The sequence below is a fragment of the Callorhinus ursinus genome, unplaced genomic scaffold (genome assembly GCF_003265705.2).
Source record: "Callorhinus ursinus isolate GAN/ISIS: 27379988/994484 unplaced genomic scaffold, GSC_fseal_2.0 scaffold54, whole genome shotgun sequence".
Lineage (NCBI taxonomy): Eukaryota > Metazoa > Chordata > Mammalia > Carnivora > Otariidae > Callorhinus > Callorhinus ursinus.
In genome coordinates this window covers 15,009,382-15,037,294 of record NW_027397116.1, presented here as the reverse complement: position 1 = coordinate 15,037,294, position 27,913 = coordinate 15,009,382, and the positions used below count along the sequence as shown (strand labels likewise).

The window sequence follows — 27,913 nt, the reverse complement described above, 5'->3', positions numbered from 1 at the left end:
TTTATATTTGGATTTATTGATTATCAGGACCATGATAAATTCACATTGTGAGGAAACAATACTTAAAATATAGGAACCAAATTTTCTAACCTCATGTCAATATAAGAATAAATGAAGAATTGTATACATTCTTAATAGCTTAGAATCATCAGAAATTTTCACATATAGAAGATATTTGTGCTATAGAAGTTTAATTATGAATATAATGGGAAAATTTTACAGATAAAACATCTCTCAAGAACATATCTTTTTATATTGCTCATTATATTGGACCATTGATTGTACTTCACATACTAAGTTTGTCTACTAATTGAAGTTATTATGAGCACTCCATCTATATAATACACTCATACTAGAGACAACTTATATAGCTACTATTTTTAAAGAACTGATCTGTGCATTATGACAGCAAAATTTCATTACTAAGAAAACATCCATTAGTTGACTACTGCAGTAAAAACTTTCTAATATTGGTGTCATGAAGACCTTCTTTTTTCTTATATGTTAACTGAGCTACATAGGCATGCCATAAATTGTGTTTTTCACGTTATAACTATTCTAGAGCCCATCCCTTTGGGGATCTGTTTCTCTTTGAGAACTAGAAGAAATTAATTTGTAGTTTGTTTTCTTCTATTTCATTCCTATTCTATTTCTGATTGTGTGTGTGTGTTAAAACAACAAAGCCAGCACTTTCAAAACACCATCTTCAATTTAAACTTTTGAGTGGTATTTAGGAATTGTTGGGCTGAATAGTCTTCAAAAGCTTCTGGTACATTTCTGACTTTACAAATCTGGGATAGGAATCCCTTTCCATGTGCACATACACTATCCTTTGAGCCTCTTCAAAACAAGTTTGAGTGGGTTCTTGAATATTCCTGGTGATATTTTCTCTTGTTGAACTGTCAATGTTAATCTGAAAAGTGAAATTACATGTAGAGCATAAGTAAGTATAATTGAAGATAGAAACCATAATGGAAAAGTTTAATTTTCCCCCTCTTCTTTTTTTTTTTAAACTGGAAAAGGGTAATTTTGCCTGAAATTTCATAGATATCTAAAAAGACTTTTAAGAGACAAACTTTGCTTCTTAATAACTAAACATCCACCTCCATATCCCAGATTAAAAAACAAAACAGAAAACACACAGCCCAAGACCAGGGAAATCTCAGAAACCATTGCTTACTTAGGCAGATGCAACTGGTTTGTTAGTGGAGTCTACAAACAAGGAAGTTTATGAGATGAAGGTCTCTTTTAAGGAAAAGGGAAGTTGGTGCTATTTTAAAGTTTATTTTTCTTAGTAGTCATGAATGTTGGTTTCACTGAATATGCCCTGAAATGGGAAGAGAGTGAAGAGAAGTGGAGAAATAAAGGAGAGAAGTGGTTATTTCAATAAGCCAAGTATTTTCCAGATAAGAGTTTTGAGGAACAAGTCAATAACATAGGACTGTCCTGCATGATAGGAATCTCATATGTCATGGTCTACCTTTATCCCCTTGAGAAGAATTTTCATTCCTTATTCTCTATCCACCAGGAGGGGTCCCAATGTGTCATGCACTCATGACTCTCTATTTTCTTTAGGCCACTGTAAATGATTGGCTGTAATATCAGTGTGAATGTTTGCTGGATTTGCTGTTTTGGAACTGAGGTGAGCAGTGAGTATGTTGCAAAGGCACAGACTTTCCCAAACCACTGGGGCTGTCAATATGCCAATGTATGGTATCTGTAGTTCCATTTAGCAAAGTCGATTCTTCCTTCTTACAAGGACTTCTTTTCCTTTTCCTTTTTTTTTTTTTTGTTTTAAGAAACTTTCCCAGGAATTAAGATAATTGAATGAGAAGAGGTTCTGGAGCCAGACAGGTGTAACTTTGAATCCTAACTCTCTCACTTATCTGCTATGTGACACTGAACAAGCTAATTAACTTCTCAGATCCTCAGGTTTCTTATCTGTAAAATAAGGTCAACAATACTGAATTTGTAGCATAGTGGGAGATACTGGATATGAAGTGCCTGGCACATGTATGTGCTTGAGAGATACTAGCACCCTCCCCGGGATGTACTGATTTCCATTAGCTGTCACTGTCACGTAGTTACCTCTCTAGGGGACTGTGGCTGGATGTAAATCTTATAAAGCTTTTTTGCCCTAGAAATTCTGCTCCGTCGTGAGGCAATTTTCTTATAGGTTTCACATGCCATCCAGAATTTAATATTCTCGTCACTGTGCTCCATCTTTAAGTACGCTGCGTAGACTACTGGACCATCTAAAAGTAATGGAGAAATCAGTTTATTTTCATGGGTCAAAATCATTAAAAAATCTGAACAATATTTAATGCAGGTTAAAACTAAAGTCTGAATCAAAGCTCCCAAATTATTCAACAAGTGAATATCATATAATGATACACACACACACACACACACACACACACACACACACACCCCACATCACTCTTAGATCTATACATCTGAAGCATGTTTTGACAATGCCAGTCAGTGGTGTGGTCATCCCTTTATTCCTTTCTTCTCAGTCACTCAAGGAGAATGGCCACTGATGTGGGTAGCTTTGAGGTAGGAGAAGTCACAGGGACTCAGAAACAGGACTTAAGTTAGATCAGTGGACAGAGCTTTGGTCATGAAACTGACATGAAAAATCTAAGCCCTCCAGCCAAACTGGAGAGTCAGAACCAGGTTTAGAATCTCAACAGGCAGGTCAAGGATGAAAGAAAAATATCCAAGTCAGGTAAAAGTAATAAATTGATCAGGTTGTACAGCCTGGGGTGTTTCTCAATATCCAATCAGAGCAGGAGAACATGGATGGAGGAAAAGTTCAACTTCATATTCATGCCTTATGGTTCAAACTAGAAATGAAGGACCAAGCAAAGAATGGAATTCAGATGGGGTGTTGGAAACTATCTCAAAATTGAGAACAGGACAGTGGGTATGTGCAGCACGACCATCAAATGACACTTGATGCCAGAGATGGTCATCCGTAGTTTTGGTCTTAAGCTGCATTTTTGGAGTGGGTAGATAAAGACATACATGTGAAAAGAGATTTTCTGATTGAAGCACTATTTTGTAGAAGAGGGTTAGGCAAGATCTCGCAAATCTAACACATTAACGTGAATCTTTGGGAGGACCAAATATTTTCAGTATTGAAGATGAACACTCTCAGAACTTCTTTTGGTGACTGGAAAGTTTCTTGGCATATTTGAGAAATTGAATTGCTAAATGATGAAACAATGTAACTTTTAATTGATAGTAATAGAAGTGTGTGTGTAGGCACAGTGAATATGTGACCAAGTATAAGATTTTGATTTACGATATTTTATTCAGTATTATTAACTGCCATAAGAAATAATGGTAATCAGATAGAATAGCAATATAAAATCAAATTTTCCTAGATCTTCACATCAGAGATTAGGCTGCATTTTCTAGCACTAGAAAGCTGTCACTCCTTGGCTTCTACTGGCTCTGTCAGCAGTGATAAAAAATAAAGACAGCAATTAAGATATTTTTATTCAAGAGAAAAACTCAAAAAGAGGCAGATCCCCTCTAAAAAGGATTAGGGCTGGGGAAAACTGGCAATTTGCAAGAAATGTGCCATCATGGGAATACACAAAATTAGAGCATGTCTCATTAATATCATGTAAATCTAGCCTTCATGACATTGGGTGGGAAATGGTTTGAAAGGAACATCACTTGAGTTGAGAGGACAAATGAAATGGGGATAGATCGTGTATAACAATGTAACATAGGAAATGATATGGATTAGATATTTCTGCCCAGTGGGGGAATATATTTATTTTAGATTTCAAACAAGAAGTTTATTTTCACACCTACATAACTTTAAGATGTGCCTTGCCTCATCACAGGCACAGAAAGCTGAGGCCAGAGACAATGCCTGTAGCAAGTGGAGCTCCTATTAGAGAAATAGCTGAATGGAAAGGCAAACCAGAAAAACAAAACAAATCAAAACAGAAAGCCATTTCTAGCTTAATAAGTAAAGCTGGAAGCCAATAATTTGCAGTGTGTGTTGAAAGAAATGGAGTTCTATTTAAGGAAATAAAAAGCAATTTGATATACTTTGTACTTAGTAGAATTTTGACAGTGCTTCATGAGGAACAGAAAATAAGAGTCCTAAAAGAAAGAAATGAGCTATGGAACAGGGAAAAATATGAGATACCAGATAAAATCTGTAGATCCTGGAATGAGAGTCAGCTACCAGGCTACTTGGATGGGTTGAGTAGATGGGTGGGTGGTGGAGAAGGAAATGACGTAGAAACCAATATTAGATTCTATGTTATAGTATTCTGAATTTATGTTTATATTTATGTTTATCTTGATTGTATAGTCAAATCTTTAGAGATTCTCATTTCAGAACCTGCCTGCATCTGTATCAGCCTTCTCTAACTTCTCTCCTGATTGAGTGAAGGAAGGATCTTATGGGGCTGGCCAAATGGTTCAACAATTCTCAATATACCCAAGTCCTTTGCTCATGAAGATCCATGCATTGCTGTTGATATTTTATAAGATACCTGATATGATAGATTGTAGTATTGATTTTCGTTACTTCCTGTCCTTCTTATAAGATTACACTTTCACGTCCCATTTATATCAGCCTTGTCCATTGGACTTGTTTTAGCCAATGAAATACATGCAAAGTACCATGTACGGTGCAAGCAGAAGATTTTAAGCAGAAGGTTTAAGCAGGTAGTCTGCCATTGCACTTCCAACTGGTCATGCAAAGGACACATTCTGGAAAAGAACTGCTCCTTTTGTCTGAAGGTCAGAATGAAGGTAGGAAATAGAGCTGGAGCTGAACCTAGTTATTGCGTGACATGAACAAGAAATGAACCTTTCTTGTAAATTAGTGGAATTTGAATGTGGTGTTTTATTGCATCATAACCTGACCTGGACCCGAAAGCCAACCTGGACCGTTTGAACCTCTTTGATATTTTAGGGAAGATTCTGGTGCCCAGAATCAGTAGACTCACATGGCTGGTATGTTTTACAGAATTTTTATGTTAGTCAAGTAAGCAGCTGAAGACGCATTTGTGTAAAAGTGTTCCAGGAATCTGGGTAATTATTAAAGTTGGAACTGAATTGCTCCATTGAGACTTTCTACTGACTCAGACAACAAGTGAATTTAAAGGTGGGAAAGCCTTTTCCAAATCAGACAGTGTGGCTCAGAGTAGCCCATTCTGAAGATGTAAATGACACTCCTTCCTGAGCATTATGCTCCAGACACTGTGATTCTGCTTGAGCAGAGTAAATAAGGAGAAACAACAGAATTGCTCATTAAATTGAGAAGATGGAAAAAATAGGTGCATGTTTTTTTCTTAAGAAGGAGAATGATGGTGAGAATTTTTGCATCATGTTAAGGATGGGATATTGGTCTGTAATTCTCCTTTTTGATGGGGTCTTTGTCTGATTTTGGGATCAAGGTAATGCTGGCCTCATAAAACTAGTTTGGAAGTTTTCCTTCCATTTCTATTTTTTGGAACAGTTTCAGAAAAATAGGTATTAATTCTTCTTTAAATGTTTGGTAGAATTCCCCTGGGAAGCCATCTGGCCCTGGGCTCTTGTTTGTTGGGAGATTTTTGATGACTGCTTCAATTTCCTTAGTGGTTATAGGTCTGTTCAGGTTTTCTATTTCTTCCTGGTTCAGTTTTGGTAGTTTATACATCTCTAGGAATGCATCCATTTCTTCCAGATTATCTAATTTGCTGGCATATAGTTGCTCGTAATATGTTCTTATAATTGTTTGTATTTCTTTGGTGTTGGTTGTGATCTCTCCTCTTTCAGTCATGATTTTATTTATTTGGGTCATTTCTCTTTTCTTTTTGATAAGTCTGGCCAGACAGCATGTATTGAATGGAGCACTGGGTGTTATACGCAAACAATGAATCCTGGAACACTACATCAAAAACTAATGATGTAATGTATGGCGATTAACATAACATAATAAAATAAAATTAAAAAAAAGGAGAGTGGTGCTTTTGGGACTCTCTAGGATGTTCTTTTTAAGCTAGTCACTGAAATTAGTATTTCTATGACACACAAGGTGACACATGTCAGTATCTTGATGCAGAAGGGAAACGTGACATTCCTCTTGGCTGAGTCAGAACAGTGGCCCATCTGTTCCAGGATTTTTTTCTGCAAGGGGAAAAAGCTTACACCATAAATTTAAATCCTAACGTTTTGCTATGTTGCAGTCTTTCATCAGAAATGTGCCTAAAACAATTTTAAATTTATTTTATTTTCAATCTGTACCACTTAGGATAATAAATTCCATAATTGTACTAGCCTTTACGTGAAGTTTTAAAGTAAATCTGCTTTATTGAGATTCTCTAGTTTGGCTCCTATGATATTAAACATTTATGACTTTTCTCTTAACTTCTTTTTGCTGTGTTATTATAAAAGTAACTTAAAGTACTATGAGTTGTTTTTAAATACAGAAAACTTCTAATAAAGATAATAATGATTGTTGACAATTTGATATAGTCCCTTTATTCTTTCAGTCCTTTGTTAATGTTTAACCTTCTATCTAACTAGTATTCATTCATCTACACAAACACAGATACACATATACTTATATGTGGCATTATACTGTGAAAGCAATTTTGTGTCACTCTTTCATACTTAATATGTAGAAACACTTTCTCCTTTTTATTTTTAAGGGTTACATAGTAGTCCATTCAAGGCTACCCTATATTATATTTAGCTACCTTGCTATCATTGAATATTTATATTGTTTCCCATTTTTATGTTGTAAATTATCCTACACTGAATATTTGGTGTATAAATCTTTGCATCTGTAATTATTTTCTTAGAATTAATTTAAAAGAGTGGAATTCCTAAGTTGACAGATGCAGTGTTTTGGGGGACTCTTGATACTTGTAAAATTGCTTTCAGAAAGATCTCATTACTTTTCATTACTAACAGCTGTGTCAATGTGTCTGCTCCCTCCATCCTTTCAATCCGACGGGGGTAAAACCAGTGACTTGTAATTGTTTAATATTGGATTTTTAAAACATTAATGCCCAAACATTTTTTCTTTCTTACTGACCATATCTTTTCTTTCTGTGAATTTCAAATTATTTGACAATTTTTTTGCATTGTTAGTGTTTTCTGGATTTTTCAGATCTCTTTATATATTAAAGACACAATCGGTTATATTTATTGCATTATCTTCTGTTCTCTTTTTACATATTATCTTTGTTTATGATTTTTGAGAAATATATGTAAACCATCTAATCTGAAAAAGCCTCAGTTCATCTATCTGACCTGCTTTCAATCTCTTTTGCACTTTTATCAGAGAAAAATCTTGAAAGCAAAAATCTGACCACAACCCTTTATTTATAACCTTTCAACCTTTTCCTATTATTGCCCTCATAAAAAAAGCCAGACCTTGGCAGTGGCTACAAGGTCCTTTAGGATAAGATGCTCTCTACCTTTCTAGCCTCTTCCCTTGTCACTTCTGGAAACATTCTTTGTTTGCGTCTTGCTCCTGGCCAAGCCGTGTGCCACCCTCATGCTACTGTATATGCAGTTCCTTCTGTGAGATGGGCTCTGTACTGATCTAAGACTCAGGTGAAGTCTCTTAGTTTCTGAAAAATTTCTAACACTCCCCTCCCCCAGCTAAATAAGTGTTTCCTGTCTGTTGACAAATAGCACCTAGTCCATCTTATTATAATTACAGTTCCATCTCACCCTACATCACAGTCGGTTCTATCTGTCGGTTTACATTTTTTTCTTTTTTTTTATTATGTTATGTTAATCACCATACATTACATCATTAGTTTTTGATGTAGTGTTCCGTGATTCATTGTTTGCATATAACACCCAGTGCTCCATGCAGAACGTGCCCTCTTTAATACCCATCACCAGGCTAACCCATCCTCCCACCCCCCTCGCCTCTAGAACCCTCTGTTTTTCAGAGTCCATAGTCTATCATGGTTCGTCTCCCCCTCCGATTTCCCCCCCTTCATTCTTCCCCTCCTGCTATCTTCTTCTTTTTTTTTTAACATATAATGTATTATTTGCTTCAGAGGTACAGATCTGTGATTCAACAGCCTTGCACACTTCATAGCACTCACCATAGCACATACCCTCCCCAATGTCTATCACTCATCCACCCCACCCCTCTCACCCCCCACCACTCCAGTAACCCTCAGTTTATTTCCTGAGATTAAGAATTCCTCATATCAGTGAGGTCATATGACACATGTCTTTCTCTGATTGACTTATTTTGCTCAGCATAACACTCTCCAGTTCCATCCACGTCGTTGCAAATGGCAAGATTTCATTCTTTTTGATGGATGCATAATATTCCATTGTGTATATATAGCACACCTTCTTTATCCATTCATCTGTCGATGGACATCTTGGCTCTTTCCACAGTTTGGCTGTTGTGGACATTGCTGCTATAAACATCGGGGTGCACGTAGCCCTTCGGATCCCTACATTTGTATCTTTGGGGTACATGCCCAGTAGTGCAATTGCTGGATTGTATGGTAGCTCTATTTTCAACTGTTTGAGGAACCTCCATACTGTTTTCCAGAGTGGTTGCACCAGCTTGCATTCCCACCAACACCGTAGGAGGGTTCCCCTTTCTCCGCATCCCCGCCAACATCTGTCGTTTCCTGACTTGTTAATTTTAGCCATTCTGACTGGTGTGAAGTGATATCTCATTGAGGTTTTGATTTGGATTTCCCTGATGCCGAGTGATGTTGAGCACTTTTTCATGTGTCTGTTGGCCATTTGGATGTCTTCTTTGGAGAAATGTCTGTTCATGTCTTCTGACCATTTCTTGATTGGATCATTTGTTCTTTGGGTGTTGAGTTTAAGAAGTTCTTTATAGATTTTGGATACTAGCCCTTTATCTCCCACTCACTGGCTCACACTTGGCGAATTAGGACCGCAGGTCCATCGTCATACACCCAGGGCCTGCGCGCTGCCTGATATACAGCAGGTACTGACTAGGCAGTTGGATTGCCTTTTGGATTCCTCATGCTTCTACGTTTGGAAGTGATTCTCCCTACGTTTTGAAAAGTGAAGAAGCAGGCCATAACTGTTTAGCATCCAGGGAGCACCAAAGACCAGCAGATTTTACCTGGCGTGCTGTTACTTTTGTTTGTTTGTTTTGTTTTCTTTTGTTTTGGCAGTGAGACAACATGTCCTAATTGAACAGTGATGTGTCTAAAAGGCCAGGTTTTGTTGTTGTTTTGTTTTTCTCCCTGCAAGGTGAACAAGTGCATGAGGAGTGCGAGAAGACAAACAGCACCGAGGGGAGGGGCTGCGGCCGGCTGGGCAGGGGAGGTAAGTGAGGGTGGCTGAAGGGAACCATGGCAACAGCAAGAGGGTAGCAGAGGGTAGAGTAAATGATAGTGGAAGTAGCTGCCCATGGACAGCGAGTGGCACGAAATCTCTCACAGATGAAGAGAGCTGAGGGAGTGGCTCTGCCTCTGGGATCATGGAGTAACAGCATCCCTCAGTAACTTCTGATATCTGCTCTGTGCCAGGATGAGGAGGCACCAGGCAATGGGAATTGGAGCTGTCTTCATTGCCTCTAGCAGTGTGATAATCCTACAGTATCCAACCTGGCGTTTCCAAGGCTGTTTGCAGGTGATTGTGATAACTGAGCAAGGCAGGAAAGTATACAATACATTGCAGGGTGATTTTGACCCAAATCAATGCTGATGCAAACTCTGTGATGCAGAACACCTGCCGATTTAGAATGGCTTAACTCGATGTCTGCTCTGGAGGAAGCTGATGAGGCCATGGGAAATTTTTGTAACTGGGCTTTCTCACTTGGAATCCTCTGGGCAAAGTTTATGTGGGCACTCAGCATTAAGCAGTCATCCTACCACCCTTCCACAATATCTCTGTACTTTAACTCTCCAGAAACTATTTCATCTCTTCTCCCTTCCCCATCTCTCCTCAGCTCTGTGCTGATGACCTTGCCTCAGACTTCAGAGAGAACACTGATTTAATCAGGTAGACATCCCCTCATCTTCTCCCTGCTTTCTAACTTTCCTCCTGAAAGGGAAACAATGTCCAAGCCGTTATGTCCTTATTATGCTTTCTCCGTGGCTTTCCGTTTCTCTGTTGCTCTTAAAATTGTCCCCACTCTCTTCTATGTCATCACTTTCTTCCTCTCTAATGGTTGCCATCATCATGTATTTCCCAAATAAAACCAAAAATGACTATTGATTCTATGTTCTCAGTATTGACCTCATGCTTCCTTCTAGTCTTTACTCCTTTCTCTGCTGACCTTCACCCCAAAACTTATGTCAATAATTCCCTGTATTCTCTGCCTTGCTTCTGCTTGTCCTGTCCAACCCCATGCCCTGCGACTGCTCCTGTCAGGGCACCACTGACTTCCGTCCTGCCGTGTCCGACGGTCACTGCTCTTTCCTCATCCGTCCTGTCTTCTCCGCAGTCTTTGACACAGTTCACAGCTCCCTCCCTAAAACGTGCTCTTCCTTGCCTTTCATGATGTACTGTTTTTGTCAACCTTAACTTACCTGGTGCTCCTTTTCCATCTCCTTTGCTGACTCCTTCTCTCCTCTGGATTTGGAAATATTAGCATGCACCTAAGCTCCATCTCTGGACCTCTCCTCTCCTCTCTCTGAACTCTCCCTCGAAGGGATCTCCCAGTCCCACGGCTTTGATTAGGGTCTATATGCTAAGTACTCTTGGCTTTGTCTTCCCTGTTGACTTGTAGTCTTATGGTTTATTGCAATAGCCTTCCAACTGGTCTCTCTGCTTTTTTCCAGAAGAGAACCAGAGGGTATTTTTTATTTTGAAAAGGGGGCAGGGGCAGAGGGATAGGGAGAGAAAGAGAATCTCTGCGCTGGGCGTGGAGCAGGCACGGGGCTCGATTTCACGACCCGAGATCATGACCTGCACTGAAACCAAGAGCTGGATGCTTAACTGACTGAGCCACCCAGCACCAACCCCTCTGCCAGACGGTACCTTTAAAAGCACATCGACTCTTGTTACTCTGTAGTTTAAAGTTTCTCATGTGGCCAGTAAGGCTCTATACTCCTGTCATGGTGAACTTCTTTGGTTATTTGAAGACACTAACCTCACTCCTATCTCAGGGCCTTTTGAACATGGCTTTCCTCTGCTTGGGCCACTCTGCCCCCAAATCCCTGCCTGGCTGGCTGCTTCTCATCGTTCAGCTCTTAGCCCAAATTTTACCCCTTCTGACAGTTGTCCTCTAATCATCCAATTGAACTGTCCTCTTATACCTGCCTTTCTTTGCCATATCACCTGGTTTTATTTTCTTCAAAGTACTCATCACTTTCTGGAATTAATGTATTCATTAATTTATTTGCTTGTTTGTCTATCTCCTCCCTCTAGAGGGAGCACATGAGCTGAGCACAGTGACCTTGTAGGTCTCTTTCACCTTTTTTGTACTGGGAAGGTTTACCAGACACATGGAAGGACTGAATGAATCATCCAAGGAAGTTAGTTTCAGTTTTACTAATTTCTTTCTATTTATATTAAACATGCTTTACTCAAATATAAGTGAGCAACCTCTGCCTTCATCTTTTGAGATTTAGGGTGTATATATATATATATATATCTTTTTTCTGACACCATTTTGTGTCATTTTAATTGAAACTAAAAATAAAACTGATTAGTCAAAATTTTGATTTGATTCTTTTTCACTCAACCTTTCCAGTATGTAGAGCTGTAAAGTTTGTAAAACCTCAGGGGTTTTAGGTAATTGTTGGTCCCCTTGTCATTACAAATTCACGTTTCTGTATCTTTTCTAGTTCTACTCGATTTAGCATCAGAACTACAGATTTCTACTAGGTTTAGCTAGCAGAAATATTCATAGGATTTTCTTTCTATTTTTCATCTTGGTGATGCCTAACATTTTGACGCTGTTTTGAGGTGCAGTGTCAAATTTTGGGTCAACATCATTTAAGGAAACATTTTTGGTAATTCTCAGGTATTTTTATGAGGAAATAACTAATAGCTCTGACAAATTTTTTTCTGATCCATAAAAAACTTATTACTACTTTTATGTCCATTTGCAAATAATGTAACTCTCCTAAAGACTTGGGTGTTTGGAAACTTGGAGGACTTTCTATCATCTGCAGACTTGGAAATTTTGCAGCGTACTTTCTGCTTAATTCATTACGGAGATTTTTTAATGAGACCAATTTTTATATTAAATCCTGAGGAATCCAACACACTGTATCTTTTCCTTCAAAGAAGCATTTCTCCCTACTGGACTTCTAAAATAGTTGACTATTTTTAAAGTACTGCAAGTCAGACCTCCTTATCATTTTACAAGTGTCTGAATCAAGTTCCAGCTCAAATTTGCCTCTTGTGAGAAGCTTTCCCAGGAGACCTGCCGTCTCTCCCCATCTATCTTCATCCTTTAGCACAGACCTAGTATGTATGTGCTATAGACATCATACTAGGTCTGTGCTAGGTGATCTGTTATTTCTAGTCTCCCTTCTTTACAGTTTTTCACAAACTGCTTATGGTGCACATATATCTTATTTATCTTTCTTTTTTAAGATTTTATTTATTTGACAAAGAGATACATAGCAAGAGAGGGAACACAAGCAGGGGGAGTGGGAGAGGGAGAAGCAGGCTTCCCGCTGAGCAGGGAGCCCAATGCAGGGCTTGATCCCAGGACTCTGGGATCATGACCTGAGTGGAAGGCAGACGCTTAACGACTGAGCCACCCAGGTGCCCCTATCTTATTTATCTTTAATTGTGGATGCCTTCAGGAAAGTACTTCTGCTGTCCCTACGTTGTACATGGTTGGAACTCACTAGACACTACATGGCTCAGGGATCACACGTCACACTGTATGCTAAAAACTCAAAGCAGTTTGTTCTTAGGGGTTGTTTGAGCAATCTGTTCAGCCCTCAGATTCTCATAGGGTACTTCATAAGTACACATTTTTCTTCAGTCACAAGCTACACTTTGGGGATATATTTTAAGTGCTACTCTTCCCATAAGGGTGTCCTAACTGGACCTTGCAAGGAATTTTATATCAAAGAAATGTGTATCTATGTTTTTCTTTCTGTATCTAGAGCTTCCTTCTGCTTATTGAATGTAACAATAGACTCTTCAAGGGAAAGGCAAAGCTTCACAAAACCATCTTTACTCTGGAAACAAAAAACCAAACCAAACCAAACCCTGCCAGTCAGCCCTTTATACAGCCTTTGGTGAAAATGTTGTCAAAGGCTATTATTTTTAAAAAGTGTGTGTTTGCCTTGCCTTTGAAATTCCATTCAGGATGTTACTAGAAGTAACAATCACCATTCTCCACTTTACCCCAGTGTGCTATCAATATCCTGTTCTCTTTTGGGAGATTTTCAGTTTTTGGGAAAAATCTACCCTTTTCCCTGTGTTATTTCATGTGGTACATGGGCACGTGGAAATTTTTTTTTTTTTCAAGCACATTGCCTGGTACCTAAGCGCTTAAGATTTAGTGAATAGATGCTGAGCACACATACTATTTTTTGAAAAAAAATAACTGGTTTGTCAATAATGTATCATTAAATAACATCTAGACTACTAGCATTGTTAATTTCTAACTAAGGTCTTAATTTTGACAGGGTTCTGTTCTTAAACTGATGATATTCTTGGATACCCTCTTCCCAAGAGGAAGTTGAACTTAACTGTATTGTGATAACTAGTACTTAATGGCTGTTGAGCAAACATCTCTTAAACCGATTCCTGTTCATCCACTGAGACCATGCTTAACACATTTCTTTCCTAAGGGGGTTTCTGAACTACACGTTCTTAGAAAAAGTCTTTTAATTTATATAGAAAAAGATATCTACATATCTTAGCTAGAGAGTACATTTTACAACTGTCCTTGGTTAATGTAAACACACTTTATTCCCTGGCACATTAAATGTTTGGATTTTTGTTGTTGTTGTTTTTCTCTTTCTGATTGGATGGTCCAGAAAATGCATTGTTTTATCACCTTTTAAATTATGTGATTATTAAATTTTTACATGATTTTCACAGTAACTCAATTTCTCGTAAGATTCTTATCCTGCTTTTGCTGGTTTTTATAAAGAGCAGTATGCTGCCTTCCTGTCCTCATCTTTTCTGTAAACTTTGCTTATTTTCATGACACTAGATCTCTAAATAGCTAATTGTAGTTAGGCTCTCTCTTGAGATCATTACCAAACCATTAACTTTATTCACTTTGTTTAGGAGGTCTTCAGGACTGGCACAGAAAGTTTTACATAATATGGCTTGATATTTTGATCTTTTCTTACTAATATTTGTCTTGTATTTATTCATTGAACATTTATTGTATGCCCATTGGATACAAAACACATTTTTAGTCTCTGGGAGGGAGATGAAAGCTGAATGCGAGGTGATCTGTGTTCTCAGGGAATTTAATACCTACTGAGAAAGTGTCTGTGGAAAAACCCAGTACACTAAATAACCGTACTTAGAAGCAGAATAAATAAGGATACTAAGAGAAGAGAGAGGGCGAGTATTTCCAAGAGGTTGCAGGGGACATGTGGAAGTTGAATTTTACTAGCCAGGACAGGCAGATAACCGAGTAGACAGAGGACTTGGCACGGAAGCCTGGAGCAGGTGTGTCGCAGGTGTAACAAACGGAGCAATGGTCCCCTCGGCGGAAGGGTGTGTCATGTGAAGGGGCGGAGCTGCGGCTAAGTCATAGTGCATTTGAGTTTGGGTATAGAGAGTATTCAAGGCCAAGTTAGAGATTTTGAACTTTTTGGTAAACAGCAAAGAAAAAGGAATGGTATTCCAGGAATGATACTCAGAGACATGAACTTTATTACTAATTAAAATAACTACCAATTGGGGTGCCTGGGTGGCTCAGTTGGTTAAGCGACTGCCTTCCGCTCAGGTCAGGAACCTGGAGTCCCAGGATTGAGTCCCGCATCGGGCTCCCTGCTCAGCGGGGAGTCAGCTTCTCCCTCTGCCCCTCCCCCCTCTCATGTGCTCTCTCTCACATTCTCTCTCTCAAATAAATAAATAAAATCTTTAAAAAAATAAAATAACTACCAATTATTGCGTGCCTAATCTGCATCAGCCATTAAACTAGGCGTTTTACGTCTAACCTGAACAATAAATAATGCTGAAAAGATGAGTGATATTATTCCCATGTTACAGATGGAGAATTTGAAACTTCAAGAGGGAGATTAACCTGCAATGTTGCAAAACATGGATTGCAGGGGGTTGGGACTGAAATTCAAATCATTTAGCAGGGGATCGCTCAATATAGTTGACTGAACATATGCTTTTGTCCCTTCCTCTCATTCCAGTGTCCTAAAATTGACCAAAAAAAATCTATTTTTAAAAATTCACAGTCACGCTGGCAAACTTGATCACAAACTATGAGGAATACTTGAAAAGTAAAAGGCAGGAGCGATTCACAAGAAAACCATGGCCTCAGATGCTTATTGGAAAGGGCTGTTGTGATAGGTGGGAGTTCAGGTAGTGACCCAAATCTGGAGGTGTGGATCCCAGTACTAAGGAAGGGCCATGAAGTAATTTCCACAATAGCTGATGAAGGTGTTCCTGTAGGAGGAGCCAGGGGTCCACACCTCTGGCTGTCACCCTCTGGGTCAGACAGTAATAGCTGTCTCCACACCAGGAGGGGGCCCTTGGGTCAGAGAGAGCAGGAAGTACCCTAGAAGCATGGCCACCCCCAGGAGTAACAGGAAGTATTCTATCCAGAGTTACCATAGGCACATCCCATCAATTAAACCATCAAATAGCGTAGCTAGCTCCCCCCTCCATAGTCAATAGGTGTAAACATGAAATATTCACAGAGTCTAATAAGGAATCTCAAATAAAAAGAGGTCTATAGGCAAAAATTAGCAAACATTTGATGGGAACAAACTCCATTTAAAAAAATACCAAATTCAGCAAACAAGGGAATTTTCTTTGAGTACCTACTACATTTTTTTTTCTATACCTGTCTTCTGGTATTTATCCCAATTTTCCCAATTTTCTACCCAAACACAATTGACTGTTCCTATGAACGCACACACTTCTTCGTATTTCTTGCATTGAGTCTATGACTCTATCTCCCTAATATCCATTGTTGTTAATTTTCATTTATGCCATTTTCATTTATATATATTTATAAATATTCATTTATATCTGAATGTTGATACTTATGTACAATTATATGCAGACTTATATAATGTCCCACGTAAATCAGACACTGATAAAGTTGAAAACTAACTCTGAGAAGTTTCAGAACATTAAGACTCAAATTTATTCTTACTTTTGAAAACACTAAGAGCAGCAAATTGTTGAGTTTTCTAAAATTCTAACTTTAGAAGGCCATGGTAAGGCAGTATATTTTAGTACGTGTTACAACTTAAGCATATTTTCCAAGGGATTTTACACATATACTTGTGAAAACTAAATATTTCCAGTGACTAATCTTGTTTTAATTAACACCAAAGAAAATAATAGTGGTTGACACGACAAACTATTTTCAGGTTTTCTTTTTTTAACTGGGGGTAGTTGCCATTTAGAAGGCTATGAGAAGAGCAGGGTACATTCATCATCTGGCGCCACCTTTTTCTGTTAGGAGTGAAACTGACTAGTTAGTCAAACATGAAATATCTGTAATACTCACATTTTGTAGCCATCAGCTTTTCAAAAGACTGGCCCCATTGTAATACTTCCTCCAAAGTAATGCTTTGAAAAGAAACAAAAGGTGCTCATTGCACCAAAGTATTCTCAAGGTTTTGCTGAACATAGAAATATATGATCTTGGGGCGCCTGAGTGGCTCAGTTGGTTAAGCGTCTGCCGTCGGATCTGGTCATGATCTCAGGGTCCTGGGATTGGGTCCCGAATCAGGCTCCCTCTCCCTCTGCCCCTTCTGCTCATGCTCTCTCCCTTTCTGTCTCAAATGAATAAATAAAATCTTAAAAAAAGGAAATATATGATCTTGAAAATAACACCAAAATATAGTTGTACTCTATTTGTGTGTGGTTTTGTGGAAATTTATCTTTCTGTGATGTTCTACATTTTATTTTTACTTTCTAAATTGTTAAAATTAAACAAAAATTGTGAAAGTGTAAACTTGAAAATATGATAAAATAAATTTTTAAGAGATAAAGATCCATAGTCCTGTAGTTTCCCTATTCCCAAATTACTACTATTAATATTTTGATGTACTTTTCAGTGTTTTTGCTATTTATGTGTTTGTGTCATTTTAACTAAGAAGTAGCCAAACTCTGAATGTGTTTGTGTGCATGCATACTTTGTGTGTGTATATACATATATATGTATATATCCACTTTTTAAAAAAAGATTTTATTTATTTATTTGACAGCGAGAGAGGGAACACAAGCAGGGGGAGTGGGAGAGGGAGAAGCAGGCTCCCCTCTGAGCAAGGAGCCCAATGCCGATGCGGGGCTCGATCCCAGGACCCTGGGATCATGACCTGAGCCGAAGGCAGATGCTTAATGACTGAGCCACCCAGGCGCCCACATATATATTCACTTTTAATAAGATTTTTATATGTCATCACAATTGTCTTAAAATCCATTTATAGTGTTATGACTTCTAATTATAAAACTATAATCTTTGATAGTCACTGTGGAGTGTTCTACGAGGGGGCATTCTTTTTTTTTCCCCCCAAGATTTACTTATTTATTTATTTGAGAGACTGAAGAGAACTCGGACTGGGGAAGGACAGAGGGAGAGAATCCTCAAGCAGTTTCCTGCCAAGCACAGAGCACAACGTGGGGCTCGATCTCCTGACCCTAAGATCATGACCTGGGCTGAAATCAAGAGTTGGCCGCTTAACCAACCGAGCCACCCAGGTGTCCCTTTAAGGGGTCATTCTATAGTTTACATAATTATTCTCAATGAGCATCTTGATTATTTCTCATTTTTTAACATAAAAACTTGTGATTAAGTCTTGCTATGTTCACATAGGGTAATTGCTTACGGGCAGGATTAGTAGAAGTAGAATTAAAGTGGGTCAAGAAATGCAAATTTTTAAGGTTCTTGGTATAAACTGCCAAACTGCATTTGGGTTTGCATCATGTGCTGCTGGTGCCAGTAATGTGTTTGCCCATTTAACTATTCACATCTTAGAGTTTATCCACAAAGTCTATTTGCATGCCTTCATATAATAAAGTTAGTAACCTTGTACCTATTATATGCAGATATTTTCTCTATTATTTGCTATAACTTTCTTTACATGCTCAGGGTTTGAATTTTTATTACAGTGAATGATATGTGAATAAACGTATAAAAACCCTTTACCATTTCAAAAATATCTGTGAAAGATACTGGGTTTGAGGCTTCATTTCTGTTCATCTTTCATGGCTTTGTGAGGTAAATTGGCAAGTGACTATGGATTCTTACATGTAAACCATTTTGTTTTCTCTCCTTTAAAATACTCAGTGTGTTCATTGGCATCCAGTTTATGATTGTTCCAGTTTACGATTGGTTCACACTTCATTTTCCTGTCTTCAATGACATCAAATAATCAGCTAACTACAAATACAAGCAAGCCCTGTCCATTGGCTACACCTGGTGTAGGTAGCTCCGTAACTGGTGTTGAGGGAACAGCCATCAGCATTAGGAGGCACTTAACACAATGAAGGAAGATTAGTCAAAGAGGTTAAAAAATGATCTAGAACATGGAAAAATATCGGGAGTCTTAACAAGCTCAAATATCTTTTGTTTTCTATAAATTCGGATGGCCCTTGCCAGTTTTAGGCGGACTATGCGCATCAGTACTGAGGCTTAACAGTATACTGCCGTTAAGATTGCTTTCAAAAAACATTTCCATGAAATGCTATCTGACTCACTGTTCTTTTCTCTTATTAGAACTTTAAAAATAGTAACCTAAGGTAACCTTTTCCATCCAGTGAAACGGTAAGTGTTAGGCAAGATATGTGGCATGCCTCTCTGTTCTATGTGTTCCTGTTATATAGGAAAAAATAAAATCTACAACATGAGTGAAGATGCCATCATTGCCTTGGCTTAGCTTAAAATAAAGTGTTGGTACTTTGTTGGTGAGAGAATTCTTTCTCTAAGATTCATGAGATTTATGGAGATAGATAATGATCAGAGTGATTATGGTCGGGGTTAAAGTTGTGAAATGAAAATTGGTTTCGGCTTAACCCCATTTTGCTTGTAATTTTTTGTGAGTATCTCAAGTTTCATGCTGTTCCATGGCTATTCAGGTGGGAGTAATTCTAAACATCCCCGTCCCCTCATCCACCTGGATTTCCTAATAAAAGCAGCGGATACAAAACAAGGGAGCATTCTGGGACCTCATGTCATTGTGGAGACGGGAATGAAGAGTGCTTGGAGTCTTAGAGTCCTGAGTTCTAATTCCAGTGCTGCATTTAATAGCTTTTGGTTTTGCCTAAAATCTTTGAGCCCCAGTTTTATTATCTATAAAATGGGGTTAATACCTATCTCTCAACATTACCTTGAAAATTAGAGAAGGTCATGAATGGAAAGCATCTATCAAACGACTATTATCTACCAGCTTGCCATGACTGTGAATTCTCTTTCCTTGGCCTCCCCCTTCCCTGATGGTGGGTCTACAAGGCAAGTAGAAAGAAATGTGAGCCCTGGTGGTGAGACTCCATGGGAGTCATCAGCGGAAGAGATGGAAGCTATTCCCAAACTAGCCTATTTTTTCTCCCTCCCTACACGAGCCCGTTCAGCACAGCAGCTTCACCTGATTGTTTAAAATGCTGAACTTTGGCTCTTCTTGTCTCTTCCACCTACCACTGCAGCCTCCTCCCCACCTCACACAAATGCTTGTAAGTATTTTTGGACCTTTAGGTACTACGGGGCAGGAGCAACATGCCAGGAGCTCTGACCATAGCAAGGGAGGTGTGGCCAGGACTGAGCACTCCACATGGACTTGGTTAGGCACTGTGGTTAAACTAACACACAGCGATCCTCAGTGTGGGAATCCTTGAGGTGGACAATCCAATCAAATGATTTGTTACCCTTCTCCAGCATTATTCGTTCCATTTTAGCAGTCACTCTTCCCATCCAAATGGCTACATGTATAGTTTGGCAAAATATCCAGGAGACTTGGGAAATTGGTAAGCATCTGGTTACCCCACCAGTCTCCCTTCTTCCAGCTAGACATGAGGTTTCTGGCACTTTGTAGGTGGAGGGTTAGAATCATGAAAATATTTTGGATAAAGAATCTCATTTTAACATAAACAATATAAAACTTAAAAAAAATCTAAGAGTATTTATTCATAATAGATGCTGTATAAACATTAAGCTTGCTTAATTCTCAAGTGTAAACCATAAATAATGAAAATGAAACCTTAGCGTAATACATGATTGCTCTTCTGGTGGAATTACTCATGTGTAAATGCAAATTTGCTCTCTGAACAAAATATATTAAATTAGCCGTTGAATAAATGTATACCTATTTATCATGTGATAAATATGCATTAGAATGGCCATGTAATTTAAATGGTACTTACTTTGAAGGAAGTCTCTTAGATTCATCTCTGCACATCTTGCAAATCCAACAATTCCGTCTGCTCATTTTTCTAAGGCAATACAGAATATACTTAGTATAATTTAGTCATTTCAAATAATTATATGCTACAGTCAGTGTCTCAGGAACACACAAAGTTGTAAATCATGAAAAAATAACGACGAGTTTTTGAAATTAATGGGATACAATCACTGGTGGGGGTGGGGAGGAGAGAGGAGAATAAAATAACTCATCTCGTAAATATTTTTTAGAAATATAGGTACTTAAGAGTTGCGACTTTAGGGCGCCTGGGTGGCTCAGTTGGTTAAGCGACTGCCTTCGGCTCAGGTCATGATCCTGGAGTCCCGGGATCGAGTCCCGCATTGGGCTCCCTGCTCAGCGGGGAGTCTGCTTCTCCCTCTGACCCTCTTCCCTCTCGTGCTCTCTGTCTCTCATTCTCTCTCTCTCAAATAAATAAATAAAATCTTTAAAAAAAAAAAAGAGTTGTGACTTTAGAACCCATCTGGGCCATTTACTCATCCTAATGGTGTTTAAAACAATATAGCTTACTGAGAAAAATCTTCCCATTTAGGGCCCACCGACAATGAATTCAACTCCCAAGTCTTCCCTTTCTTGGGTAATTCTTAGTTTTAGAAAGATCTTTCAATATATTGAGCAAGAATTTGCTTCTTTGTAATTAGCCAAAATAGTGTAAATAGCTAAATAAAAAATAAGATTCCTTGAGGGTGAATTCTGAGAAGGGGATTGCTTACCTGGTTTTCTACACTCCTGGCAGTATAACATTGGCTTTAAAATTCAGGTACAGTTTACTCAGCCCAGGCTTTATATAACAGTGTATGTCATAGAGGGTTTTAAGCTCAGGACATTGAGAAAACAACTCAAAAATTTAAGAATAATTAAATCTGCAATTTATAATGAGAGCTGGAAATGTTTTGCTAAACATATGCACACTTACACAAAATGAATTATTAAGGATAACAGTAAGTTTTTATATCAAGTCTTTAGTGATTCATTTGAAACATCTGTTGAACACTAGTTATGTGCCAAGTTCTGGCTGCCAGTGATCTATGCAGATCCTGTCTTTTCCTCTTCCAATCCTCACTAGCAAGCAGTTGAAGTCCATGTGACAGGGACTTTGAGACAGGAAGTCCAGTGGGCCGTGAGTACACACAGGAGGAGAACCTACACAGACGTGGGGGTGGTTAGACACGGCATCCCAGTATAGCAATAGTTGAGCTGGAACCCGCAGGATGTGCAGGAATGTGCTGAGTGAAAGGGACAGGGCAGCTTGGGCAATGGGTCATGTCCTAATTGAGGAAATGAAAGGAATGTGGTCATCTCATGAATCTAGATTATGGCAAGGAGAGAGCTGGGAGCACAGGCTAGAGAGTTAAGATTGGACCAATAATCATGTTCGGAAATGCTCGTTGCAGCAAGAAAGCGATGAGAGACGAAGTTGGAAGACATGCAGAAGCTGAGCACGTTAGGTTATATACACCGTGAATTTCATAGTAAGGAGTTGGAAAATCATTGAGGGTTTTAATATATGGACTAGACATGCTAATATTTGAGATGGGTTTTGTGAGCAGAATTGATTGTCATGCAAGGGTGGAACCCGGAAGACTGGAGATTGCCTACAGGAGGGCAAGTGAGGGTGTTGCAGCCTTAGATTAGGAAGGTAGCAGGAGAGATGGAGGGAAGGGGGCAGATTTTAGATGTGGTGGAGAACTTGATGTACTGGATGTGGAAGGTGAGAGAAAGAAAGGAAACAAGTTCGGATGAAAGATTTGACCTCAAGATAAAGTGGCAGTTTTTACAAAGCACATAAAAGAAACCAAAAGAAAAGATAAGATGACCTAGGAAGAACGTATGAACTGAGAAAAGCAGACGGCCCAAGACAGATGACTCAGAGACACACTGAGAAAGTGAAGCCTGCGGGAAGACAATCAGAGTAATATGGTATCACAGAAACCAAGGGATGAGCTACCGAAAAGCAGAGACTAGTCAACTGAGTGCAAGAGCTGGGAAACGACGAAGTGAACAAAGGAGGGGGGCGCCTGGGTGGCTCAGTTGGTTAAGCAGCCTACTCTTTTTTTTTTCTTTTTAAGATTTTATTTATTTATTTGACACAGAGCACAAGTAGGCAGAGCAGCAGGCAGAGGGAGAGGGAGAAGCAGGCTCTCCGCTGAGCGGGGAGCCGGATGCGGGGATCGATCCGCGGATCTCAGGATCATGACCTGAGCCGAAGGCAGCCGCTTCACCGACCGAGCCACCCAGGCGCCCCGAAGCATCCTGCTCTTGATTTCCACTCAGGTCATGATCTCAGGGTCATGGGATCGAGCCCTGCCATGCTGGGCATGAGGCCTGCTTCAGATTCTCTCTCTCCCCCTCTCCCTTTGCCCCCCCCACACCCTAATGCCCACTCCATGCACATGTGCACACTCTCTCACAAAAAAAAAAGAGAGAGAGAGAGAGAACAAAGGATTGAAAAATATCCATCAGATTTGCTAACAAGAAGGTTATCAACAGCCTTGGTGAGAGGGGTTTTGGCGAAACAGGGAGGGCAGAAGCAGGAGAGAAGAAAACAAGAGGAAATGGAGACCGGAACAAATGTGGGGCTACTTGCACTTTCTTCCCTCCCTCTCTCCCTTCTTTCTTTCCCTTCCGATAAAAGCCATGGACCAAACAGTATAACAGAGACAGAGAGGCAGGACTCTGCTGTCTGGCCGTTCGGGCCTGCACATCTCTAAGAGTCTGGTTCAGAAAGTCTATGGTGTGAGTGACCTGCCCTGAAATTGGCAAATGGTGTCCATGGAAAGAAGTTGCTGATGTAGGAGAAAGGAGGAAAATCAATAGATTTTCAGGTTTCTGAAAAAAAAATGTTTTTTTTAAAAGGAACTAGAATTCGGATTGTGGGAGATAGAACATTGGAGAAGTGGAAATAGAGGAAGAAATTGTTGTTTTCTTGTAATTGGAATGGGTGTAGATCTAAGTTTATTTGCAGGTTTGGGGATAAGAATTTATGGGTGTTGTGGCCTGATGGACTTCATTTTCTATATGGGTCTCCGCCGTAAGGAGGAGCAAGGGACAAGGTAGCTAAGTTTATCTACAGGAAAAAAACAAAGTTAGGACTCTTGTGATTGCAAATATAGATTCAAAGAATTTAAGCAAAAGAGAGAGTTATTATGAGGATAACTGTGCAATTAGATTCTGGATGGCCTTGAACGTTGGGCTCTATTCTGTTGTAGTAATAATTCACTGAGGTCTTTAAATAATAGTGTGGAGTAAATAAGATGTTTTGTTAGAAAGATAAATCTGACCAAAGATAATTAACACTGAAATAATTGAGGCTAAGAAATCTCTTACATTGACTGGCTGTTCATAACTGATCCTGTGCATAATTGGATCCTGAATTAAATTTTAAGATTCTTTATCTCCGTAATCACCTCTAAGATGCAGATTACCCAATGGCTCCCTGCTTCTCTTCTAAGTAGGAGGCTGGTTAAGAAGTTCTTTCTGTCAAGTGTCCATATAACTAGCCATCCCTGTTTTCCTCTGGGTCTTGACTTCTCCCCTCCATACTATATTTAACTATTTTATTATCAAATATATTTTAACTATATTTGACTATTTTTTATATGTCATTGTCTGCTCACTTGATGTATTAGAGCTATGTGCACACATTGGTGATTTCTGTAACTAAAATTCATGTCTATTTACAAGTTATCATATATTTTTAAGAACTGTGTTGGAATTGTTTAGCAAAGGTAGAACAGGCTTAGTATGCAACACCCACAGTGTCAGAAGCATGACAAAGGTAATTTCCAAATGCACTAGAGTTTAGGGGGTTCCCACAGCTCTTGGCAGACGATCGAGTATATTAAAATAATTCTAGGCTCTGAAGGCAAACAAACAAGGGTGTGAGTTCAGGGTCTTATTAGCTGTGTAACCTTGGGCATAGTAAGTCAACTCCTCGATTCTCAATTTCTTTGTTTCTAAAATGGAATTGTAAATATTAGAAAAATGCTTGTATGCAAAAACTTTCTGTTCCAGTTAATCTGATCTTCCTTCAGCTTCTTGCACTCTGTCACTCAGGAAATATTTCCTACACTCTCTTTTATGTACAGGAAACACACATTCTGCCAGCCTGCATTCCTTCCTCTTTTTAAATCTTAACTCAGACCTCATAAATCTTCCAATTAACCTTATCCATTCTTCAGTGTGTTAGCACACTCCCTTGCAAATCTTACTTTTCTTTTGTACTGTGTTCCTATATTTCTGTTGTTCACATATTATATTAGTAGCTAGGGTTCCAGATTTAGAAGTAGCTGGGTCTCCTATAGCAGGTCAGACACTTTTGGGTACGTGTATCATATTGAAGGGACAAGGCTGCCAGGAAGGATTTGTTTGGCCAGAAGAGCTCTGAGAGGACCGTCTAGCCAGAGCTACCCCTTACAATGATGCAGGTTGTCTCCTCTACAGACACACCTGGTCTGGAGGAGAGCAGAGGCTTAGATCCACCCACAGTCCCCTTGTCAAGCTATGGGCCTCCAAGTGGGGCATCATCCATATGATGGAAAGGCCATCTTTTAAAATTCCAGCAAATGTTCTGTATAGACTAGTAGTAGCCCTGGTTCAGCTACATGACTGATTTAGAGAGAGGTTCTCTGCCCCAAGTAGCTCATTAGTTGGGTGACATTGGAAAAGAGAGTAATATAAATATAAATGTATGAAAATAATGTTATTTATATTTCTGACTTCTATAATCCTAATAGACTATAAATTCTCTGAAGTGATATGTTCAAATGCTATTTGATAATCATGTGTAAGTATTTGTTTATATATTGTCTAGTATTCTAAGTCAAACATTCACAAATTGATTAAGTTGTAGAATAGCAATAGATTATAATGACATAAGAGCATCCACAATGAAATAAAGTATTTAGTGACAGAATTATGTAAAAGTAAAAGATGTATTATGCATAAAATAGATCACAAAGCAGTCTTGTTTTACAAAGTTCTTTGGTTTTCTAGTCCATTAAGCAATGGAATTTTTTGGGGTGCTGTCCCGATGCTGGAGTTCTGTTCCATGTCCCTGCCCACCCACTGGAGCCCTATTGTCCATCTTCTAAGCTTTCAGAAATCAAATGTTCACTGCACCTCCCTCTTCTGATTACTCCTGGATTCACTATCACTCTATACCACTCCTTTGCTAAAATACCACAGAACATTCTCCAGGTCTTCATAATCCCTTCTACATTGAAAGCAAGAGATAAATTCACAAACATTTAACTCAGCTTCTGATAATAGAACAGATTGGCCCCCTTGAGCTTATTACTTCTTCTAGCCAAAACACTACTTAAAATTATAGTTAAGGCTTAAACATGAAGAAAAAAAGGAGATTAAACAAGGAGACAAAAACCAACAAAATCTTTTAAACTAATTTTGGAAGATGGAAAGTAGATGAAGGAATAGAAATTAAAATTCTCATACCTCTAAAATGAGAAGAGAAAAGATAGTCTTTGGAATTTTATCTGGCAAAATGAAAAAAAGAATCACTCTGAGGACAAAAAATTTCCAAAAATAACTAGTGATTTAAAAAGAAATATCTGCAATCTTGCATTCAACAGTATATATCATTAAGTAATAGATCTGCATCTAAATACCAAGATTTAGAGTGGTGGAGTGAAATCTTTTCACTTTTATAATTGAGAACTTTTAAGAAATACTTTTGGTAATTCCAAAAAAAGTAAACTAATAAATTTACTTGGAATTAGAGCATACATGGTCATTTACTGGTAAAAATAAAAATTAGCCTAAAATATTCCATAGAATTCAAATTCTATTTTGGCAAAAAGAGAGTTCTCTGTGAAAGAATGACCTAGATGGATATGATTTAGAATTGATTTAAATTGGAGAAACTCACCAAGTTTCAATAACAATCATTTTTTTTCTCATGTTAGTGGTATGATTATGGAAAAATTCCATTGACCTAAAAAGAAAATAATAACAAAACCAAAATGATTATTGTGTACTTCCCAGAGAATGCATATTTGGCAAAATATTTCTATAAATACCTTGTCTTACATTTTAAGTAAATAATTTTTCTACTTCGTAAGTGTTAGATTATGGTTATCCTTATTTTTGATTTAACTCCTTATCTAGAATTTTAATTTCATAGATTGATATTGTAAAAATTCCTATACTTTTTATTTGTATTTTTCCATTGATTTTTCTTTAAATGTTTTTTGTTTACCTTATATTAACATTATGCTTTAATTTGCCTGTTTTTTAAATTTTTCCATATCCTTTTGCTAAAACTAGTGTGCATTTTTACACTCTAAGAGTAGAGTATTTAGAACAGTTAGGTCTCCAAAATGATTTTGCCTCCAATGTTTTCTCTTGATTATTTTAAAGAAAGCATACATTTTATCTATACAATCTAATTCTTAGAGCGGTTATAAATGCTTTAGTGATGAATTGAGTTTGTTATATGTTGTGCCAGAATAGATCCAAATTTTCTCTAGCATTTAAGTGAAATCTTTCTCAAAGTAATATGAAAATAAATGAATTCTCTTAAATTTTACCTTCCCACATATTTAAATGTTTTTATTATCCTGACAGTTGATGAATTCATTCCATTCAATATAATATCTGCATTTAAATGTGTTTCTTATGACATAGAATGTCACATAAAATTTAGAAAAACCTAGAGCAATTTACATTTTAGTGAGGTTTTGTTTGCCATAGCGCGTACAATTCTTGCCTTTTAAAAAGCAAGTAATTTGTGGGTAGTTGTGCTTAGGCATAATATTAAGGAATGAAGAAATTCCATAAAATCAAAATTATGCTTCATGTAAATCTTGCAACAATTCATAACTGGAATCAGTACAGCTAATCAAATGATGGAACTAATTATTTGATAATGCATGATTTTTGAAGCAAACAATTCTGAGATATGATTTTATAATATATCGTTATCTAAACATATACATCCATGTTCACACACACACACACACAAAAAAAAAACCATATAAAATGAAAGACCATACTCTAAATCTATAATATTTCCTTTACTGAACAATTTAGAAACTTCATTTATACATGTATGACTGTAAGTATTTTTTAAGTATAGAAAGCCTAGGCCAGGCAAACCTGTGTTTAGTAGTTTGTTTTCCTTAGAAGAAATCTAATATTTCTAGCAGTCCTGCTGTTAAAGTAAACATCCACTCGTCATTGATATCAAGCCAACACTGTATTCACCAACTATTTTATGGAATCTCATACTTACAAATATATCCTGTAGAACGGTCCACCATGCTAAATTTTATTTTCTATCTGTATGATCCTTTTGAAATCAGGTTCTGAAACGCCATGAGGCACCCAGCATTTTATTTTTCCTGGCACAAAATAACTTTACTCTC

General features: G+C 38.1%; 1 protein-coding gene across 3 annotated transcripts; it reads right to left on the bottom strand.

Annotated features, from left to right (window-relative positions):
• Positions 1–23: 23 nt before the first annotated feature.
• RGS13 (regulator of G protein signaling 13) lies at positions 24–27,913 on the bottom strand. 3 transcript variants are annotated; one of them, XM_025892259.2, is made up of 7 exons: positions 27,781–27,913; positions 26,416–26,481; positions 25,983–26,023; positions 20,473–20,541; positions 16,622–16,683; positions 2,089–2,255; positions 24–913 (listed from the first exon to the last, which is right to left on the bottom strand). In XM_025892259.2, exons 4-7 carry the CDS (start codon positions 20,535–20,537, stop codon positions 731–733), a joined length of 477 nt encoding a protein of 158 aa, XP_025748044.1. In that variant the 5' UTR covers positions 20,538–20,541; positions 25,983–26,023; positions 26,416–26,481; positions 27,781–27,913; the 3' UTR covers positions 24–730. The 3 variants fall into 3 exon arrangements, with proteins under 3 accessions (XP_025748044.1, XP_073740167.1, XP_073740168.1); XM_073884066.1 differs by lacking the exon at positions 25,983–26,023; XM_073884067.1 differs by lacking the exons at positions 25,983–26,023; positions 26,416–26,481.

Coding starts and splice junctions, on each gene's coding strand:
- RGS13 (XM_025892259.2), bottom strand. CDS start 20,537: ATGAGCAGACGGAATTGTTGGATTTGCAAGATGTGCAGAGATGAATCT. Junction 16,684..20,472: donor TCTAAGAGACTTCCTTCAAA/GTAAGTACCATT, acceptor TTCTTTTCAAAG/CATTACTTTGGAGGAAGTAT. Junction 2,256..16,621: donor AAAGCTGATGGCTACAAAAT/GTGAGTATTACA, acceptor CATTACTTTTAG/ATGGTCCAGTAGTCTACGCA.